Source organism: Carassius gibelio, chromosome B13, assembly GCF_023724105.1.
Source record: "Carassius gibelio isolate Cgi1373 ecotype wild population from Czech Republic chromosome B13, carGib1.2-hapl.c, whole genome shotgun sequence".
In the NCBI taxonomy this organism is placed as follows: Eukaryota; Metazoa; Chordata; class Actinopteri; order Cypriniformes; family Cyprinidae; genus Carassius; species Carassius gibelio.
Window position 1 is genome coordinate 17081531 of NC_068408.1, and position 23322 is coordinate 17104852.

A 23322-nucleotide genomic window follows, 5' to 3' on the forward strand; every position below is an offset into this window, starting at 1 on the left:
AAACTACTTTGTTACCAAAGTGTGAATTTATTAAAAAAAAAAATCCTACTGGCCCCAAACTTTTTGAATTGTGAATGGTAGGTATAACATTATACAGAGCATGATCTAGACACAGCGTAATACTACATGTTAATTCCTGTATTTGATAATTGAATATGCATGTTTGCTTGGAGTTATTGGACTAGTTAAAGTAAATGCAGTCTGACTCATAGAGGGCTGGTGGGGTCAGCTCTCCTCATTCAAAGAACATGCTGTGAGACACAGAAGAGCTGCTTTGTTTCACGGTTTGTGCGTGAAAGGCCACTGTCAGAGTGGTCTCCCAGTATCCCAGAGCAGAGGCTGTCACTTCTGACTGCATGCTGCTTCCTCAGCCGACCAAGCTGAAGAAAAGACGACCCCCTCCTCCACCTCTTTAGTTCCTCGCCTTTTCTCGCTGAGCTACTCTTAGTTAGCGTCCAGAGACTTAACCGGTTTTGTAGTCCACTGTAATGCCTCAGGGTGTATTGCATGAGGGATTTTGTGTTAGCTCTAGTTAGGTTTGCGTCTGAAGTTGCACACTGGATTGAAAGCACTGGCCTGCTCTGTGTTAAAATCTGCCGTAACCCATCCAAACGATCTTCTGTTACAGGCAGTAAACACGAGGATGGCACGCAGAGCGATTCTGAGAACGGCCTAGGATTGCGATTTGGCAGCAAACGCCACGCCGCACTGGAGGAGCGCCTGAGAGCCGCAGGAGTGGGCCGGGTCAAAACAGACGGGTCGTCTTCTGTGAGCCGCACAGCCTTCATGATTGAGTTCTATGACGAGGATAACCCTCGCAAACGGCGCTCTTACTCGTTTTCGCAGACTGCACCTTTGCTCGGAGGCGTGGCAGGTGAGGGATTTTGCCCTGCACCGCCCTCACGTCCTAAGGTCGTTGCGACGGCAGCGGACGGCAGCAAGGGCATGTCATCATCCCTAGCGGCAGTCGCCCCCACGGCTGCTCGACTCCTGCTCAAACAGAGATCTGAGGAGCCAAAGGTGGTGCAGAGCCCTGCCCCTACTGGTCAGCCCAGTCCCACAGATGAGGCTCAGAAAGCAGACGACGACCAGAGCGACAAGGGAACTTACACCATTGAACTGGATAAAAGCAATGCTGAGGAAGAAGAGGCACGGCGAATGATCGATAAGGTATGAAAACTAATCATAACCCTGCTTGGTTTGCAATCCTGAATTAAAATCAAACACTTTGTTTTGATAATCTTACCAGGCAGGAGATGGGAATGATTAGTGTCTCTGAGGGATAGTTCACCTAAAAATGAAAATGCACACATTGAGTCTCATAGTATGTTTTTCCATACGGAAGTCAATGGGGATCGGCAACTGTTTGGCTACAAGCATTCTTTAAAGTATCATCATTTGTGTTCAGCAAAACAAAGAAATTCATGCAGGTTTGGAACAACTTGAGAGTGAGTAAATAATTTTTTTCATTTTGGGGTGAACTGTCCCTTTAATTGGCAGTCTTGCAGCAGTGTTTAAAGGGATAGTTCACCCAAAAATCTTAGTTCACCTTCCTTCATCTTCGGAATACAAATTGAGATATTTTTGATGAAATTCAAGAGCTTTCTGACTCTGCTTGTTCAAGTCCCAGAAAGTTATTGAGAACATCATTAAAATAGCTGCTTCAGCAGCATCACACGCATACATTTTGGACTTACATGGAAGAGAAGAAATTGTTGAATAAAGTCGTTATTTTAGTTTTCTTTGTGCACAAAAAAGTATTCTTGTAACTTCATAAAATTACAGTTGAAGTACTGATGTCACATGGACTATTTTAATATTTGAATTTTAATAGAATGACATGATGGTGAGATATTATAACAGAATTTTCATTTTTGGGTGAAGTATCCCTTTAAGATATTGTCTTCCAGATAAGTATATGGACATGTTTCCTTGTGTTAAACACTCACCCAGCTGGCTTGGTTTGTGGAGGATGGTAGTTCACTGTCATCAAACCTCATCACTCATCACAAGACTCGCAGATTAACATGGGAGTCACTTCCCCTTGTGAGAAGTGGAAGAAAAAATAAATATAGATAGCACTAAGCCTGAAATTGTGTGCAAACAATGTTTGAATTGAGTCCGGTTATGCAGGCGTTTAATACTCAGGGTTATAAATTAGAGGTCAGAAGGAATGTCAGTACAGCCTTACACGCACCGTGATGATCCTCAACATGCTCTCTTGACTGCATTGTGAATGTTGTGTTTATCCTGGAAATGTGTTTCTGAACATCAAGCAGTTTGATTGCGTCTTGCTGTGAAGCGCTCTGTCTAATGGGTTTATAATGGCTCTCATGTGGCAAACCAGTCAACTCCTCCTTTATTCGTTTCATCTTCAGGGAGATTTTAAGTGTTGCCTTTTAATTCACGTCTGCTTGCTATTACTTATAAAGTGTTTATGAATGTTCATGCATTTGTTTTTTAAATACAATGAAAAACGGAAAATACTGCACATTTGGTTGATTTCAGCTACATAAAAAATTTAAGATAAAAGATAAAAAATTCTTGACATTTTCAGCCATCTAGTGATTTTCAATAGACATCTCGATATATACTGTACACTACTGTTCAAAAGTTTGGGGTTGGTAGGGTTTTAAAATGTTTTTATGCTCACCGAGGCTGCATTTATTTGGTCAAATATATAGCAAAACTATAATATTCTGAAGTATTTTTACAAGTTAAAATAACTTTATTCTATTGAATATTATGTATTCTTAAATGTAATTCATTACTTTGATGTCAAAGCCCAGACCTGACTACAGACCTCAGTGTCACATGATCCTTCAGAAATCATAATATGCTAATTGGCTTCTCTAGAGTCTTTTATTATTGTTGTATCAGTGTTGTGCTGCTTAATATTTTTGTGGAAAATGTGATATTTGATCATTGGATTCTTTAACATTATAAGTGTCTTTCTTTACTGTTACTTTTGATGAATGAAGTGGGTTCTTGTTAAATAATACTATTAATTCCTTTACTAAAAACTATTTTAAAAAATCTTACTTTTGGACAATTAAGTCTTGAGGAAACTTTACAGTTCTATTAAAAACCAAATTAAATGCATATTAAATTAATTCCAAAATAATTAATAACAATACGTGACCCTGGAACACAAAAGGTCAAATTTTTTTAAATTGAGATTTGTACATCATCTGATAAATAAGCTTTCCATTGATGTATGGTTTGTTATGATAGGACCATATTTTGCTGAATATTGAGAAAAAAATATTGAGAAAATCACCTTTAAAGTTGTCCAAATGAAGTTTGATATATTTACAGTATGAAATCCCAGCCCTGATGGATGGATGAGTTAATAGTCAGGTGGATAGACAGAATTATTTGTTTTATACAGACTCGCTGTCAATCAAGCTGACGTAAGTTTGCTTTTTAACATCCTGTGTTGTGTAGGTGTTTCTGTTGAACTGACATTAATACTTCCTGTTAGTTTTTCTTGAGATGTTGATGTTGTTCTGGCTCTGTTACTATGGAGTCTGCTGTAAAACCTTTTTGCCACGTAGGTGCCTGCATTGTGTCCCAGCTCTTGATTCTCCTGCGTGTGTTTTGTGTTTGTCATGTGTAGGTGTTTGGGGTGGAGGACTCTCAGAATCCTGGTTGCCCTGAAAAACGAGAAGCCAGTGGAAAAGTGAAGGACAGCAAGAAGCTCAGCTCCACTGCGTCTGAGGTAAAGACTGAAGTGCCTTTATAACACACGTCTGCATCATGTTGTCATTTGCAGAGTCGTTTAGATTAATGCTCTCGCATGAATTATTCTGCATGATAAATTACCATTTATTTGATCCTTCATTATATTATTATGACAGGCAGCTGTCTTTTATCCAAACAGCAGGTTTTCATCATTTGCAGCATAGTGTTTGTTGATTTCATCAGCAGATTTACATGTAACAGAAACCAGGTTGTTTCTGATGTGTGATTTCTAATCTGGTGTATTGGTCTGTGACTACACCAGTTGAAACTGCATTCGACATTCTAGTTTGACTGATTGGGTTTAATGTTACGTGGATAGGAGTTTCAGGAATACTGACACAGTGATTTGTCAGTCACTCCCTCCACTGACCACTTCCTTGTTAGGCTGAGAACTGGCCACTTCCTCGCTGACCCAGTTTGCGAATGAGAAGTAGTAGTCTTCTGCCTCAAGGCAATATCTACACACACACACATAGAGGAAAAAAGCTACAAAAGAGTACTTGTTTTGAATCCTTGTTGTGGATCCATGCCATGTTTACACTGAGTCTTCACACTAGCATGAGCAGAGAGAGTTTTCTGATTCAAATTTTTTTTATATATTTTAAGTGGCGCTTACTAAAGCTAACATATTCAAAATAAGTCTAGTTTGTTTGGAAAAGACATTAAAGATATAATGCAGACTCCACATCATGTAGCAGAAAGCCAGTGTATCCCATCAGCTCTGTGCTGAACTGGACCACAGACAACTATTGTAGGGGTAATTTAAGTGATTAACGTCTTCGGTTCATTTCTAGAGAACTGTGGCGGATTCGGTTGCAGTCGGCAGTTCTCGCTGGGTTTCACAGTGGGCCAGTTTAGCTGCTAATCAAACGAGAACAGACCCAGAGGGCTCTGGGGCAGAGCCACCAGCTTTTGTCCATCAAGAGCGAGGTAATTTACAGAATTGTATGAACGTTTCGCCAAATAACTTGTACTGCACCATTGAATGGTACAATAATTTAATAGATTATATCTTAGAATTTTATTTTATTTAGCATTGTCATTATATTACAATCTGGTGAACCAACCTGCTGTTTTATTCATTATTTTTGATGTATATGTACAATTGTCAAATATTACTACCATTATAAAAACTGTTTTCTATTTTAATATATTTTAAAATATAATTTATTATTACTAGCGGTCGACCAATATTGGGGTTTTTTGACAGCCGATGCCAATATCTTGGAAAGCAGGGGGGCAGATGTAAAGCAGATATATATTTTTTTACATTTTAATTTATATTTAAGAAATTTGAAATCAATTGACTAGATTAAAAAATATAAATGTGTAAAATAAACATACTTATACTTTAGATTACAGTATTTTTCACAAATAAATAAATATTTAATAAAAATATATTTAAAAAGGATGTACCAACAAGGGCACTCAATACTCTGGGAAGTTTGTGTGCATTAGAAATTATATATTTCAAATAAAGCCAGTAACACTCATTTTACATACAGCACACAGTGAAAATGACATGAATATGACAGTGGGCAAATGCAATAACGCGCAGCATAATTTGAAATCACGCGTTTTAAAGCTTAAAGCATTTAATTCACAAAGACCGACCATCACACAGAGAACATGCGATCATGCCAGATATCATGCAAGATAAAAATGCACACTTCACAAGATCTCACAACTGGAGTTTCCAAGGTTTGTGAAATTAAATATTCATTAGTCATTCAAAGATTTGTTGTAATGGCAAACAAGAAAGTATTATAATGTTTGCCTTTCTATTACTAATAATATAAAAGCAATCGTTGTAATACTTTTTGTATACATTTTAATTCCGTTGTTTAACCGTTCTATCTTATTATTAGACAGACTTCCATCCGTATTAGACAGAACTGTCAACAACAACAGTGAACTAGAGGGAGAATTTGAGCACTGTGTGTCCAGACACTGCTGTTTTTAGTGCAGTCAAAATAAAAGTCCTGCCTCAGACACATCGGCCGAGTAGAAAAACTTTTCAGTCATGTAAAATAAAAAGCCGATATATCGGCCTTGGCGATATATAGGTCGACCGCTAATAATTTACCACTGCCTTCAGTGTCATAGAATTTTTTGTCACACTTTATTTTAAAGTCCAATTCTTGTTATTAACAAACCATTAACTTCAACTTTTGTCTCAATGAATTCCTAATTTGCTGCTTATTAATAGTTAGTAAGGTAGTTGTTAAGTTTAGATATTATGTAGGATTAGGGATGTAGAATATAGTCATCCAGAATGTGTGCTTTATAAGTACTAATAAATATCCAATATGTTAATAACTGGCATGCTAATAAGCAACAAGTTAATAGTAAGAATCGATCCCTATAATAAAGTGTTAATGATTGTTTTTTGTAGCATTATAAATTAATTACTTTTGTTCTATTTATGACATCCTTGCTGAATGAAAGTATTAATTACTTATTGAGCCCAAACTTTTGAACAGTACTCTATATATATGGTTGCATTTAATATATATTTTCTTTTCTAACTTCAGATGGTGATGCATTTGAGGCTGGCATATCTATCAAGAGCACTGGCTCCACTACTTCCAGCCAAGCTGAGCGCAAAAGAAGGACTCTGCCACAGCTTCCCATAGAGGAGAAGATCAAGCGCTCTGAGATCGGTGAGAAGCAGGACACAGAACCCCAAGAAAAAGAAAGCCACAATGAACATAAAGGTGATGGCGAGTGCATCGGCACTCCGGACAACAAGGACGTTGTGTCTAGCCAACCCAAGAGCATCCAGCAGGATGGGAAGGCAGGAAAACAGTCATCGGTGCGCCCCCATGGAAGTGGAGAGAGGAGAGCATCAGAGGAGAGTCGCAGGAGGCGTTTGGAGGATAAGAGTAAAGGAAGTGACGGGGAGAGGTCTGGGAAGCCACTGGTGAGGCAGGGGAGTTTTACAATTGAGAAGCCCAGTGGTAATGTCCCCATAGAACTGATTCCTCGCATCAACCGTCAGAATGGAGGAAGGGAGCGAAGCGACTCGGTGGGCAGCATGGACACGGCGACTCTTCTCAAGGACACTGAAGCTGTCATGGCTTTCCTTGAGGCTAAACTCCGCGATGAGAAAAAGTTGGACCCGGTAACACCCCCAGCCTGCCCTTTATCCCCCGAATCAGATATCGACACGGCCAGCACGGTCAGCCAGGCAGCAGCCGAGGGTGATCGAAAGGCTGTTCAGAAACGTAGATCCCTCAGCAGCCTGTATAGAGAGAAAAGCAATGCAAGCACCACATCGAAAACCACAACCAGTGCAAGGGAGCGTCTAGAGAGGAAAACAAAGACCAAGACCACAGAAAGCCGCTCAGATGCACGTCGTTCAGTACAGACAGCCTCCCGTGGCCGCCAACCGTCCCAAGATCTCACTGATGACGATCAGACTTCCTCGTTTGCCATCTCAGACATCCTGTCCTCGGACCAGGAGACATATTCCAGTCGCTCGCACACCAAAGGTCACTTCACCTCCACCGATGACCTTTTACAGTCCAAGCTTGATACCAGCAAATCCACGAGGTCTGCAAAACCCAGCAAGACGCTGCAAACTAGCACCGCGGCCCTGGCGAAACAGGCTGGTCTTCCACAGCCCCGTCCCACGAGGGCATCCATGTTGCGCAGGGCTCGGCTTGGAGACACCTCAGACACGGACCTAGCGGATGCGGACAGGGTCTCGGTGGCTTCTGAGGTGTCCACCACCAGTTCCACTTCCAAACCACCATCGGGGAGGAAGGCGCAGTCACGCATCGACATGCTAGCGCAGCCTCGCCGCACCAGACTCGGCTCATTTTCAGCACGGAGCGATTCGGAGGCCATAATCAGTAGGAACACGGCAACACGTGTGTCTGCAGAGACAGCGCTTCGTCTGGGGCTGAGAAGCACAAATCAGCAAGCACCGGATGGCAGGCTCACTGCACGCATGAGGGCTAATAGTGTCTCCAAACTATCGGACCCCAAGTTGAAGACAGCACCTGTCAACAGCACCGCATCAGGTGAGGAGGAATGTCACAGTAATATTAATATACTCGTGTAGCTGCTGCATGTTTGGAAATGTTACTTAGCAGGTGCTGAAAGCAAAAGTGAGGTGATCTGCCAAATTGAGATAAAGAAACAGTTCAGTACTGTTTATGTAGTCAGGTCAACAAGTTTATATCTAGATGTCTCACTTAGCTTAATGCAGTACATGTAGTAAAATTATTATTATTTTTTTTTAAATGATATAATAGTTAGGCTGTGATGATAGTTTATCCAAAAATGAAAATTCTGCCCACATACATCACATCAAACCTGTATGAGTTTCTTCGTTCTGTTTAACACAAAAGAAGACAATAGAAGATTTTTGGTAACCAAAAAGTTGATGGAAGCCATTGATTTCATAGTATGGAAAAAATACTAGGGAAGTCGATGGCTACCGTCAACTGTGTTATGACCCGTGTTATGATATTCTGGTTCAAAATTCCAAATAAAAAAAAAAACAAAGTAAAAATGAGTATTTTTTTAAATGCTCACATCAACCGTTAACACTAAAGGCTAATTTATACTTCTGTGTTGGACCTACACCGTAGCTTTGACGCTGTAGGCTACGCGTCAGTTTTCATTTATACTTCTGCATTATTGTCTGCGTTGACGTGCAGTACACACTCAAGCCACTAGTCTGCAGTGTCCACGGTCATGATGCTGGTGTAACCTGCAGTACCACGACAAAAGCCGAAGATGGAAGTTATTCCATACAGGAATAAGCTCACACCAAGCGCAAAACAAAATAAATATCAAATCATTAAATTATTATTTAAACCTACAAAACGAGACAACAGGGGACCAGGAGATATCAGCATTCTTTCAATCTCCACAAGGATTTGTACCATGGCAGATCAACATTGTTTTTCCTGGAAAACTACTGTATAATGCTGTGTAGTATGATAAATAAGACACTTGTTTTTTGCTTTTGATTTATTCTATATAAGGTGTAACATTAATATATAATTTAAAGTGCACATAAACACACAAAACTCAAGTACATACAGAGCAATAACTGCATAGAATCGACACACGTTCGATTTTTTTGGAGAGGTGCACGTCAGGCTACGATGTAAGGGAGTGCGTCTATGCATAGGCTACAATGTAGGTCTGACGCATAGGGTGCGTTTTCATTCCAATTCATTAAAATAACTATTTTCAATAAAATAAAAACGACACAGTTGTCTAGTTGTTTTAACAAAGTTCATAATGAGACATTTAGCATTCAGCAGATTATAGCAGTGCATTTTTCTTGATGTTCCATTTGGACTGGATCACTGCCATTAGTCTTGTTTTTCTGTAATTGTCTGTCTCTGCATGCTTGTGATATTTATAAAGATCCCATTTTACACAGAAACTCAACTTGAGCCTGAAAGCATTCTCGCAGTGGAGGAGCCCATGGGTACTGTAAAATATCTGGGCGGTGTGTGTGTGTAGAAACTAAAACATGGCATGCTTTTAAATGTTACTGCAATCTGTATTATTTAATTTATTTTTATTTATGCCTTTAAAAAAAACTTGTGATGAAAAGGATCTCAGTTTGTTTGCTTTCACATTGGCCTACTAATGTTAAGTAAGTACTTAAGAGTGAAGAATTTAATAATATTTGCAGATTTCAGTGCTCTGAGGGAAGCATGAGTAATGGGTAATTATGTTAATATTGAAATGATGACTTCTTAGATGCTTGTCCTTTAATGCCACACAGTCAAAATCAGAGCAAAGTTGTGTCTTCCATGCTGATGCAAGCTCTGAGCAATAAGAAATGAGGGTCAGTGTATGTTAAACACTTTCCCCCTGGTGGCATAAAGTTAAAACAACATGACAGCAAACAGCTTTACAGGCGCACCGAAAACATTCATTTCAAACACAAACATCCTAGAGTTTATGAAGGACACTTATTGTGAATAAAAACCACATCCTTTACAATGTCAATCCAGATCTTGACCAAATCCATCATCCCAAATGTCCTTTTCATCACTTGCAACTGTCATATTTTAGAGATAGTTGCTCAGAAGAGCTTTGCTGTTTGATTTCTGCAGGGTAACTGCAATATTCAGCTTCTTTTGTGCTGAGTGGTTTATTTTGAACTCTTTATACATCATTTTAACTGCAGTTCATAACTACTCCATCCCCATTTGAACAAGGTTTTTATGAGAACTCTGTACAGTGATATAGTGTAAAGTATTCAAACTTGAAGCATCAGGAAGATTGTTGTACTTGAATTTTGAATACAATAATAGATATCTTCCATGTTTATAAACCTTGAGCCAGTGGGGAAGAAGATTTCTGCATCATGTAACATCGATGCAAGGCGTTTGAAGACTGTGTTTGTGTGTGTATGTGTGTAATACTGACAAAAGTACTCATGCATTAACCGCTCTTAAAGGCCTTCTTGAAATATGCATACCTGTAACCACATCCTCAATTCATATGAAGCTTTATTGTTCATTTTTAATTGTTTTTCTGTAAACATTTCAGTCAAACCTCTCTCTTTTTTTCAGCCACTAACCGGTGGAGACGGCTGCCTCCTGAGTATGCTTCTACCTCTGAGGATGAGTTTGGATCTAACCGGAACTCTCCCAAACATGTTCACCTGCGGCCGGGCACCACCCTTCGCACCAGTAGACTGGGCTGTCCCGCTCCGGTCACGACCAGCCCAGGGGGTCTCCTCCTCAAGAACAGGATGAGAGAACAGGAGGAGTACATACGAGATTGGACAGCCCACAGCGAGGAGATCGCCAGGTACTCATCAACTCTGTGTCCTTCTTATACATTAGCATATTGTTAAAGTGCCCCACAGTTACTAAATTGACACAAAAACCATATGATGTAGTTATTTTTATCTTGACTGTTCTTTCAGTGTTCCTTAGATATTTAGTAAATTTGACGTAAACATTTTTTGTAAATCTGACTCATCTCAGAACCGGTTGAGGTGCTTCAAGGTTTAGAACTCTTTTATGAAATATCTTCCGAAATCCCTGTGGAAAAAATGAATAGGTAAAATACATTGAGAAACAAGGCCACTTGAAAAGTGGGCACTTAGTGCATGTTACATGCAGACATATAGTCAGTTATCTCAGGAGATGTCCTCATGTTGCATTAGTTACAGCTGAAACAGCAACAAGAGACTGTCTTCAGATCCACTGCTGCAGGGCAAACACTAATGCAAGCTGATCACAAGCTCGCTCGCTCACTCTCTCACTCTTATTTTTTGAACTTTTTATTTAGTCTTAATCTTTCATTAACCCCTGATTTCCTGTTCTCATTGAACTATTTAAATTTCAGTTAGCAAAAAGCTAGTTTTTAGGTACTAGTGAACTTAGAAATACAGTGTTTGTGGATAGCTGTGGTTAATTTACTCTGTAAACGACTGTGTCCAGTAACTGTGGGGTGACCAAAGTAGTTTAATACAGCTCCTCATGTGATCTCCATGTAAAATCTGATTTTATTAGTCTACTTTTGTGACTTGTGTCTTTATCTTAATGTGAGTGAATATGATGTTAAAAGCACTATTCATATAGCATGTGTGTAATATAAGTTTGTATGTGTTTTAAGGCAGAATAAAAATACTGTGTGAATTCTTCCACACAAGAGCCACACATTGCATCTTTAGCAACGTTTATGCAATAGATTTGTTTGTTCATGTAGAAATACTGACACCTTGTGGTTATTCTTAAACCATTTCAATATTCCAACACCATAATAATTAACATCAGTCAAAACCATGTGTAAAGAACCATTCTTGATGTATTTTCTATGTTATAATATTATACAAATTAATGATAAGTTTAGGTTCAGTAAGATTTATATTTTTATTTTTTCAATATTTTATGCTGACAAAATCTGCATTTATTGGATAGAAACAATAGAACTGTAAAATATTATCTTTATATTATATTATAATATTTATTAACTATTTTCTATTTTAAATTATGATTTAAGTTATTCAGAAAAAAAAAAACATTTGCTGTCACTTTTGATAAATTTAATGCATCCTTTCTGCTTAAAACTAAAAAACAAAAAAGTACTGACCCCAAAATGTTACGATAGTGTATGTTTTGATGTTATAGTAATTCTATGTAATAAATAATGCATGTGATGCATGTCATCCATACAATATGTTAATTTGCTATCGGATTGCATGTATATGCATGTGCATGAGTAGAGTAGGGACTACCTAATGTGAGTCTGTGATGTCATTTGCATGATGTGTGTATTTGTGTGCCCCTAGTCTAGACACCCATCTGAATGTTTACAGGTTATTTCCCTGTGTGCGCAGAATCAGTCAGGACCTGGCCAAGGACCTGGCCATCCTGGCACGTGAGATCCACGACGTGGCGGGCGAGATCGACTCGGTCAGTTCCTCCGGCACGGCGCCCAGCACCACGGTCAGCACGGCCGCGACCACACCGGGCTCCGCCATCGACACCAGAGAGGAGGTACATCTCACTGCCTTTCACTAAACACCTTAATCACCTTCAAGATGTTACGTAGTTTGAATGGTGCTTCTTCTCAATGCCTTTCTTGTTCATTTCTGCAGCTGGTTGAGAGAGTTTTTGACGAAAGTCTAAACTTCAGGAAGATTCCCCCTGTAGTTCACACCAAAGCCTCAGAGGTCAATGGCAGACCAGTGGAGCTTCGTCCCCGGGCCCCGGACAGCCTGGACCCTCAGGCGGCCCTGCGCAGACGTACCTGGAACCGGGATGAGGTGAGACCGGTATGAACCACTTAACTTCATGACATGTTCCCAATCTTTCATGTCTTTATGAATTTGTGGTAGGTGAATAATTCAGCAGACTTCAAGTGTGTTGTTTTTTTTAAGTGTGTGTTTGTGCAGTGTCGCCAGGTGCTTGTGGTGATGTGAAAACTGATATTATGTGATTTAAGTTTAATTACCTCAGTGCTTTATTGACCGGAGGTTGTTTGTTAGGTAAATTATTGCGTGACACAGTCCTGATGGTTGTTCTTTTGCAGGCGGTGCTGGACAGTTTATTGCTGACTTCGGTTTCCCAACTGTCTTCCAAAATCCGACAGTCTGTAGATAAAACCACTGGCAAAATCAGGTCAGTCACAGAGTCATAGATGTGTACTGTGTTCCTCATTAAACCAAATTACATAAACAGTCATTTTATAATTGCTGGAGATTGTTTTTACAGAAATCAAACCGTCTTACATTAAACCTACTATGTAATATTTGAATGCGTACTATAATATATTTGTTTTATTTATTTGTTTTTAATTATTCACACTGAATAATTGTTAAATAAATGATTAAATAAATAAATATGTCATTGGTGTCACACCGACTGTAATTTAAATTAATGGATCCCAATAACTTTTTTTACTTCCTACATTGTCAAAGGTACAATATTTTATTATATTTCAGACTATAGTTAATGGAGTAGTAACATTCAATATTTTCATGTGCTAAGATGGTAAAATGATATGTGTCTGTGTGGCTATATACAGTATATTGAATTGTATTTTATTTCTTGAAGTTTGAGAAGCACTGTTTTAAAACATTGTCAATAGGAATTTACTACTTGTATTACAGGTCTGCATTTTCACATGTAAACTGCCAATAGATAAATATGAAGGATAAATATTATCTTCTCTCAGTCTGTGTTTTTTTCTTTTTTTAACTATTTGAAATTTAAAAAACTATTTAGTAATATAGTTACTCATTGATATTTTTAAAGGATATTGTTCAAGGACAAAGACAGGAACTGGGATGATATTGAGAGTAAACTCTGTTTGGACAATGAAGTTGCTCTTCCCAAAACTACAAACAAGGTAAGTTCCATAATGCAGAATGATTTACAGTAATAGACATTGATCTGGACTTCTGCTAATTATTCTTTCATCTATGCATCTAGGAAATTTCATCTATACTAACAGAGCTGAAGAGGGTAGAAAAACAGCTTCAAGGTAAGACTTGCACCATGCTAATGCAACAGCAGCACAGTGTAGCTGAATTTTGCTCGCCTTAATAATCTCACATGTCTATTTTCGATATGAGGTACAGCATTGAATTATTTAATATATATTTAGATTCAATTTGGTCTAATTTAATATAATACAAATACACCCTTTCTGATGCTTTTCTCCATCCCTGCAGTTATCAACATGATGGTGGACCCCGATGGAACCCTTGATGCTCTGACCAGCCTCGGCCTGACCAGTCCAACCACCCCCAAACCCAGAAGCAGTCCTGGGTCTCAGAGCGTGTGGGGGTCTCTGCCCAGTAACGGAGCCCCTCAGCCGCCGCCAACAACGATCAGCCCTGGCCCAGAGAAACCCAATGTAGGACGCAACTTCAGCCGCACACACCCCACGGGAGAGGAGAGTGCCATCGCTAGCAAATAAAAGACTTTCTTTTAGTAAACTGGACTAATAAAACCACATACTGTAACTTGTTCCTGAATGGATCTTATACGTGTATGTATTATGTACTATGTGCCCTTCTATAGGATTCTGTAAGAGGTCTTTTTATTGTTTTACCCTGTAGTGTAACCTTTAGGATCACACCTGTGTATCTGGACTGACCGCTTGGCTCGGCTAAGCAAGACCCCAACCAACCACACACAGCTGCATGTGACAGGAAGCAAGCCCAGTGAACTGCCAGACAGATCGCTCGTGAACGGACAGAAATAACTCCAGTGCCTGTCTGCTCTGCTCTGAGCTCACCTTTCTTTGAGAACACGTTCTGCTCAGTTTGCCAAACTGAGTGCAGCAAACTATGCGCAAACTCTGCAACTGTATTTAGAAATGTGTTTATTTAGATAACTGTCATTTTTGGGAAATGTTTTAGATGTTACTTTTTTTTGTGCATTCAAGCTATTCTAAATTAGCTTAATAAGGGTCTTTTTCTTTTTTTGGAATGCAATGAAGAATTTGTATCATTGAAAATTGAAATATCCATTGATTTTTGTAGCTTTCAAATACAAAACCATAAAGAGAGGGAACTTGCAGACATAAATGCATGGCATGCACTAAAGGACTGGTAAACTGCATCGATTTTCTGCTCCCTCGATCAGCACAGCTGAATCAGCCTTATGATTATTAGCCTGTGTGAACTAACATTCTGCATAGACGGAAATCTGTGTCTTTATGACGCTCTGATACCTACTAGCCTTCTCCTCATGAAAATGTTCCACCTATATGTTGTGCGTTTACTGTCACCCGTTTCTTTCCCTCTACTGCTTGTCTGTATTGTTAGGAGGATGTTGGCATAAACCACTTACTAGGCCTGTCTTTAGGAGCCCAGTAGGAAGAGTATTTCTAGCATATAGTGTAGTCTTAGACGATGGTTAGTACCTGGTACCTGACAGAATACATCCAGTGGGCTTTTTGTGTTTTCTACATGTATGATGTCACTAAGTGCCCAGGATCTTCAGCTTTCAGTCTTTGAGGATAACAAGACTTGATTCTTTGTGATACGGTTTCATTTTGCACATCAAAGGCGTAATGTGAAATGAAGTCGTTTATTCAAGACACTAAAAATATTAGGTCACCACTAAATCCCGCTGTACACACTACAAGATGCCTTTCCGGTGGGACGCTCCTCTGACAAAACAACCTGTGTGTCAGTCTGCCAGCGTATGAGCGGCAGATAAAGTGCTTGGTACATCCATTTCCCCTGTGGTTTACACATTGTGTTTCATATCAGTGTTTTTTATTTGTTTGTTTTTTTTAAATGTATGTTTTATTTATTTTTGTTTCAATTCATTTAATTGTTAAGGCACTTGTTTTCTTTTTTTTTTTACATATTTTTGCATATTCTCAATAAAGGGGGGAACAGCATATTAAAAGCAGTTTTTGTTTAATTTCGAAGTGGATCTGTGTGTTGTATCCAGCTGAAATAATTTGATATTTATCAAGGGATGCTTTGATATGGCAATATACAAAATTGTGCATTTAATATTTTATTTTCATTTTATACATTCTCCAAATTGTGTTTAACACCAAAGAAACAATACAAGCTAAAAAGGATATACACAGACAGCCATACTACTATTAACACATATAGCAATATTTGTACATAAAGACATTTCACTCTGTATGGTACGTATTGGAAAGTGAATGAAGTCCAGTATGATACATTAATACTGATGTAATCTTCTAAAGGGTTTTGAGTGAAATCTGGGGATCCAGAGCCAAAGTTTTCCATGACTTTGCTTGCTCCAGCTCCTGAGAGAGAGGAAAAAAACAAGGAATAAAAGTTACTAATACTGTACATTAAATACCTTTGTGTGGCTGATATTTTAACCAAAGTGCATTAGATCTAATCTGGATCTTTTAGTTAGATAATAGATTTGGCTTACTTTCTAAAAACTACAAACATGCTGTAAACTTGTGATTCAAAGTTGGTCACGGTGTAGAAAATCATTCAGTTATGAAATTATATTATTTTTAAATCTTACATAAATCGCATAACTGAACATATTATCTTCTAGAATTTGAATGTAGAGAAACTGCAGTCTGAGCAGTGAAAAGTGAAACTGTGTAATAGTAATACTTAATAGTCACAGAATGGCTGATTATTGCAATCACCAAGCACTCAGCAATAATAGCCTAAATCAAAGTAGGTGAGAAGCTACTGAAAGACAGTGAGTGTTGCTAAAAGGTGATTTTACAGTGACATTAAACATGTTTTTTTTTTTTTTTTTTTTTACTGTGCCTGCTCTTTCTGGGCTCTGAGAGTCTACAAGGGGCTTACTGTACTGAGAGTCATTAGCAGGATTTTTACATTCCCTTATTAAACTATTACTACTCTTTAAAGAAGAAACCATACCTCAGGTGGGAAAACCCTTTCAAAAACCTAGTTCCAAAGGTCTAAGGGGTTTTTGGCATGAAGAGTCCCGATATCAGCATCAGAGGTTGCAGGTGGACCTTGAAAATATTTTGTATACCTCAAAATTAATGTAAAAATAATTCATAGTGTATTGTAACTGGGCTTATACTTGTGTTTAGTTGTGCATTTTTTATGCACAGTTTCAGTAACCCTTTTTAATATTGAGGTAAAACAATGTATAACAATATATCTAATAACAACTCAATTTTACTAACTGAAGTAACTAATTAACTGAAGTACAATAAATATCATCCTGATCTGACTGAGGGAGTCGAAGAGATGTTAAATGGGTGTTACTGTTTTATCTTGTTTTATTATTTTTTTAAACGCAGGCAAAAGACAGATAAAGACATGCTTTTATTATAATTATAACTATTTTCCTGGTTTATTTTTGTTACTTTTTATTTTTATTTATTTTTTTGCTTTTAGTTTGCTTCTTGTTTTTATGCTCATTTATTTAAAAGAGGCCAAAAGCCAGGTGTTTGAGCTTTTGAGTGAAGTATTTTTAAAGTCTCTTAAATAAAAGGCTCTTGTAAATAAAATGTTTTGTTATTGTGTTGTTTTTCCTATTTAATGTACGCTTTTAGCACCACGTGAAAAACTAAAACTAAATATAATATAATACTTATTAGTGCTGTCAAATGGTTAACTATGATTAATCACATCCAAAATAAAAGTTGTGTACTGTGTGTGTGTGTGTATATATATATATATATATATATATATATACATACATACAGTATATATGTATTTAAATATTTAAATGTATTTACATGTAAATATTTATATAATATTCCATATAAATATGTAATATATAAATATTATATATATATATATATATATATATATATATATATATATATATATATATATATATATATATTTAAAATATATTTTTCTTAAATGCATATAATAATATTCTTATGCAAATAAATACCTTTATTTTGGATGGGATTAATCACAATTAATCATTTAACAGTACAAATATATATATATTTATATGTAATCATTTAACAGTATAAATATATATATATGATTAGCCATCATGCTGTCCAGTCCTGTGGTCGGCTCATCCAGGAGAATCACCTCTGCCGTGACGTAACAGAGAAGAAATAAAACAAATGAGAAACTTTCTGCAAAGTCCACTTTCTGCCCTTTGAGAGACAACTTTGAGTGTCTTCTTAATTCAAGTAATTAAAGCAATTAATAGATTTCCCTTTGTCTAAAGTTAGAGCCAAATTAATTGGCTGATGAATTCATTTACTGCTTGATTGGAGAAGGCCGCAGATGAAAGCCACTTATAATTGCTGGTTTGTGTTCAGTTTGGAGTGGCCTCGACTAATCCATAGTCCACGGTCCCAGGAGACCCAGATAAAGGATCCAAAGGCACCCTCATAGACCTTGGCTTAATATTAAAAATGTGATAACCCTGTCTGCCACTTTTAATATTCTACTTCAGTCCCTTTCACATTTGTCCATTCCTCAATAATCCTTTGAGGGGCTTTGGGTCGCTGTGCTGGTCGCTCTGCATTTAAATAACATTTGGTCTCTTTTATGTGCAAGCGAGGAATGATCACACTACACTGTGTTTGTACTCCAACCATAAACAATCATTATGCTATTATGGGTTATTAAAAAGATGTCTCAGGCAGGTCAGAGGGCAGCTCACTTGGGTCCTGAAGCAGCTGGCTGGCAATGGAGACCCTCCTTCCCTCTCCACAAGAAATGCCTGTGAAAATGGGCCTCCAATCACGCTGTAAGCCACATGTCCCAAACTCAGCTCTGCCATGACTGCAGCTACCTATGACAGATCAAACAGGGATCAGATTATTAAAGTATCTGTAGGTATTTGAGATTTCTGTATGTATTTCATTTTAATTGATTTTCATGACCATATGTGTCAAATATCAAAGGATGCTCACACCAAATGCTGATTACATTTATTTAATAGAAGTTAATTGATCAAGAAAATCTGTTTAACACATGATTTTGACAGCATCCTCATTTTACAGCATTTTTACTCAAGTGCCTAAAAACTTTTAAAATTACTTTAGCTTTTGCAGGTAGGTTTCATGAAGCATCATCTTGGAGACGCAGTCGGAGACTAAATCCAGAAGAGATGTTGCTTCTGGATTGAGTCTGTCTCAGTTTTTCTGTTTCTTCAAGCTATTCCAGACAGACCGGATGATGATCAGATCAGATCTCTGTGTGGAGCACTATCAGACTCAAATCTGAAATCTCACTAGATTAGTACAATTAATGCCATTAGGGCTGACCCATGTTGTTATGTGAGGTGTGTGTGTAACAGTGGCTAGAGGACCTGTGCTTTAAGCTATGGTGCACATTATCGACACTTACAACACTTCATAATTCATAAACTTTGCTCTTTTAATTTGAAATTCTTATCTGTGCATTCAGTTTAGGTCTTATGTTTATGAAGTTAGAAGGTTGTGAAGGTCTGTTTACATCTGTAATTTGTCTACTGAAACTGGACTAGAAGCAACCTCTACTATTGGGGAAAAAAATAAAAAATAACTGGAAAGTATGCTCCTCTTAACTTCACATACCTTTAGCTCATGAGACACATTTAATTACTGGATTAGATTTATAGCTTCATTGCATCTAAATTTGATCTGTAGAAATGACCGTTTAGCCATCTCACCATGCTTATTACATTTTCTGGAAGATACAAATGAAAAGCTCAGAGGAATAATCTAATGAACTCATGTGTAATGGCTAATGTCAGAGTTAGCTCTACAAATGAACTTTTCTGCAAACTTTACTGTGTTTGTTGAAGATACTATATGGTTCAGTTTTTCTTTGCACATTTGAATCATCAGTAATGCAAACTAGTGTTTTACTATACTGAAGTGTCATGTATTGATAGAGGTACTGTATAATATGTTTTGATTATTCAGTGCTTGCTTATATGTAAACCAACACAATTTAAAAGTCTGTATTAATCTTTATTTGTCAGTATTATTTCAGATCCATATTTTTAACCAAAAAAAAAAAAAAAAAAAAAACTCAGCTGGAGCACATAAGAGAAACAGTCTTGGAATTGCTCTGCTTTTAGCTTTCTTCCATTCACAAAAACGTCTCCAAGGAGTTTAGCAGAATTCCTGATTCATCCTGCTACAGCGTCTAATAGAGTGGTTTTTCCAGAACCTTGAGTGAGAGACATCAACTCATTAACCTTTTGATATATTATCATATGACACTGACATTTAAAGAAATGACAGCTTCTGCCTTACGTAATTTAAGTTATACGTAATGTTTTAAATAGTGGTACAGTATAATTAGTTTTGGTAATACATTTCTGCACTAATCTTTCTTATTGACTAGTGTTGATTAGAATAATAATAAACATGTTTGGTTTAAGTGATTCAAGCACATTAAAAACTAAGTACTTTTGCTCAATTAAAACTGTTGAAAGTGACCTTTGTACAAAAAGAATAAACAGAGTAGTCATTTCTGAATCTTGAAAGACACATCACCTTTGGATAATATTACCCTGACATTTAAAGAAATTTAAATTTCAGCCTTGCATAATTTCTTTTTTTAGATAATACATTTCCTTATTAATTTTTATCAGTTTTTGTTTTTATATTTTATTTTTACTCAGTTTTAATAATGTTGATGGTGCTTCTGTCATTGTTTATAGATTTTAGTCTGTTTTTTTATTTTTTTATTTTATTTCTAGTTTTAGTTAAGTACTCAAAGTTAAATTACATTCAAATGAAAAGTTTTAAGAAGTGTTGAGAGAAGATGTTGAAATTAAATGTTTTTCTTTTAATCCTTAGTATGTTGCCTTGTTTATCCTAATTCTTACTGTTCATTCATTTCTGCCTTTATAATGCATGTGCAGTGAACAAAGATCTGTGATAATATGATTTATAATGTTTTTATTGTGTTCTGCTTCTTTTAGCAGTCATGCTCTCAAACGCTCAAAGTAAATAAACTGAAAACAACATTCATTAATTATCTTGCCATTCACCATATAACAATATAATTGTGAAATACACAAATGAACTCATACTGTAGTTCAATATTTAGACTCACAACAGCATGCTGTGGGCTCTGATATTGAATAAGTTAAATCTCTTTCGAGTCACTTACCCGAATTCCCCAGAAGTCCCATTACCTGCCCCCTGTCCACATGAAATGACACTTGATTCAGTATCTGCCTTGTCCATTTTTTCCTGGAAGATGAAAGGTCCCACCAGGGTCCTACATGTTCACTATAACACACGTTAGAAAACAATGTTATGAAATGGCCACAAGAAGTGGTTTCCGTTTGTCACTATTTTGTTTGAAGCTTCAATGAAATAAAAGACTTAATAAAAATTAATACCCTAGCAATTGTATAATTGTTGCCAAAGATCAAGTCTTTATATAGTAATTTAATAATGTCTGATTGCTTATGGCATTTCATTTTTTCCCACTTTTATTCACTGATCATTTTATGTTTTTTGCATGATTAAACATTATAATATGCTGATAACGTTGATAAATCTTGCCTTTGATTTGCTGGATTATTATAATAAGTAATTCTACAGAATAATTTAGCATAGTCTAGAAATGCAAAACTGTTGAAACTTAGTAATCTGCCAATATTTCAGCACATAAAAACATCTTTTTAATTTACTATAGCATGATTTTCACACTGTTCTGATTAATAAATACATTTTTATACAAACTGTTTTGATCTTTTCATTGAAGTTTCAGGCTTGGCTGGAAGGCTTTGGAAAAATCAAGCCTTTTAGGAAAATTCTAAAATACTGAGATATACAGTGCATGTATCAGGTACAGTAGTCTGTTAGCAGCTACACTCAACACCAGAAGCTCCTGGACACATTCAGTAAGTGCTGGAAAGAAAAACATGTGTTTGAAGAGTGTCAGTTTATTAAGACCATAATAGAAGGTCTACCATTGCTAAATTTGCTCAATTTCCATTACTCTCACTGACTGTGAACTGACACCCATTTCATTGCTTTCATGTCATGTCAATATTGTATTCTCACCTCACAGTGTGGGACACATTTTTGATGCTCAGACAACACGATGACTCAACGTAGTCCAAATTTGGTTGGGTCGTTCCCACCTGGAAAAATCCATTTAACATCCTGCATTGAATATAACTGCCTCATTGTCTCTCATCGATGGTCAAACAAATGTCAATATTCTCAATGTGTCAGATCCACATCTTCAGCTGTCTATTAGGGTCTTAATGAAAATTTGTAACAGAATATTAAATACTCTATTTCACGTAGAAGTAGATTATGAGGCAAAACGGGCTGCAAAAACCACTTCACCACTTCATTTTTAATTTAGTTTAACTTGATTTGGTAAATTAAATAAAACTGAAATAAAAATAAAAGAAACTATAGGCTATATATTTAAAATAATAATAATACAAAAACACAGTAAAAATGATTCAATTACTTAAAATGAAAAAGCAGAAAACATACAAATAAAAAACTCATTTTAAAAATACTATAATATACAGTACTATAATAATATCTCATCATAATAAAATAGAATTTGTCAAAGCTTTTGCTTATGTTTGGTTTTTGTATGTTTTTTCAGGTATCCTCATCCTAGATGAGCCTACTTCAGGTCTAGACAGCTTCACATCCCATAATTTTGTCATTACATTGTACTACTATCAGTCCATCAGCCTGGTTCAGATATCTTTGAGCTCTTTGACCTGGTAGTGCTCTTGTCTTCTGTTAGCTGCCCAGTTTGTAGAAAAGGTGAAGAACACAGAGGATTTTCATCTGGAAACCAGAAGATTGCGGTTCTTTCACACCGAGGCCTTTTCTTACATCTTTTATAATAATCTCTCATACTGTATCAATGGAAATGAAAAAACACAAGAGCTGATGATACCGTTTCTACACAAGCAGTGTTCCTCCCGAATCTGTGGTCACAGTTTCCAAACAGAAGGATCGCCTGCCGGGAAAACTGCAACAGTTGACAATCCTAACCAAGTAAATAAAGTGGAAAACACTTTTTTTAATTGCAAAATTTGGACCTCTGGATGCTGTTTCCATTACACCCCTGTTATTTTTAAATAACAGACGGCAGGTATTTAATAACTATCGAGATCTGGTGACCTTGATGGTTCATGGTCTGGAAGCCTTGTTGCAGGGTCTTTCTGTCCAAGACGAGGTGGCTTTGCTCTACATAGGAGCTCTGACACCCTTTGCTGTGGTGCTGGATATCATTGCAAAGTGTGAGTAAACTACAGAACATTTCTTTCTTTATTTTGGTGTCCAGTGGCATAATATGATGTTTTTCCACAGGTCATTCAGAGAGAGCCATGCTTTATCATGAACTGGAAGATGACATGTAATCAGTCCCCTCTTACTATTTTGGAAGGTAAATAAACTGCATTAAGTACTTCAGGAATGATAGTGGTGTTGATGTGTAAAATGCATTACATTAGATGCATGATTGAAAAATGTGCAATGTTATATACAACATTAAATATGGGTTCTTGGATTTGATTGGCTGTGCAGTGCTAACAGTTTGTTTCATTCCACTTGTCCTTGTTTTACATGTTCCAGACAGACTGTCAGTTTGTGTTTCAGGAGTGTGGATTGTTCAGTTACTCACTCTTTGAGTTGCATCATTATGCCAGTAGGTTGCGATAAGTGGATATCTTT

General features: G+C 37.0%; 1 protein-coding gene across 10 annotated transcripts in view; it reads left to right on the forward strand.

Annotated features, from left to right (window-relative positions):
* LOC127970285 (centrosomal protein of 170 kDa) overlaps nt 1–15608 on the forward strand; it is a 36535-nt gene extending 20927 nt beyond the window's left edge. For 3 of the 10 annotated variants that reach the window (XM_052572749.1, XM_052572757.1, XM_052572758.1), the window contains 12 exons: nt 629–1170; nt 3620–3721; nt 4539–4674; nt 6279–7772; nt 9152–9199; nt 10299–10539; nt 12056–12236; nt 12338–12514; nt 12772–12860; nt 13497–13590; nt 13674–13725; nt 13916–15608. In XM_052572749.1, the coding sequence (XP_052428709.1) occupies nt 629–1170; nt 3620–3721; nt 4539–4674; nt 6279–7772; nt 9152–9199; nt 10299–10539; nt 12056–12236; nt 12338–12514; nt 12772–12860; nt 13497–13590; nt 13674–13725; nt 13916–14163 (3404 nt within the window). In that variant the 3' untranslated portion in view covers nt 14164–15608. The remainder of the gene's footprint in view (nt 1–628; nt 1171–3619; nt 3722–4538; nt 4675–6278; nt 7773–9151; nt 9200–10298; nt 10540–12055; nt 12237–12337; nt 12515–12771; nt 12861–13496; nt 13591–13673; nt 13726–13915) is intronic. The other 7 variants (XM_052572756.1, XM_052572750.1, XM_052572751.1 and 4 more) reach the window with 7 other exon arrangements.
* Nucleotides 15609–23322: the final 7714 nt, after the last annotated feature.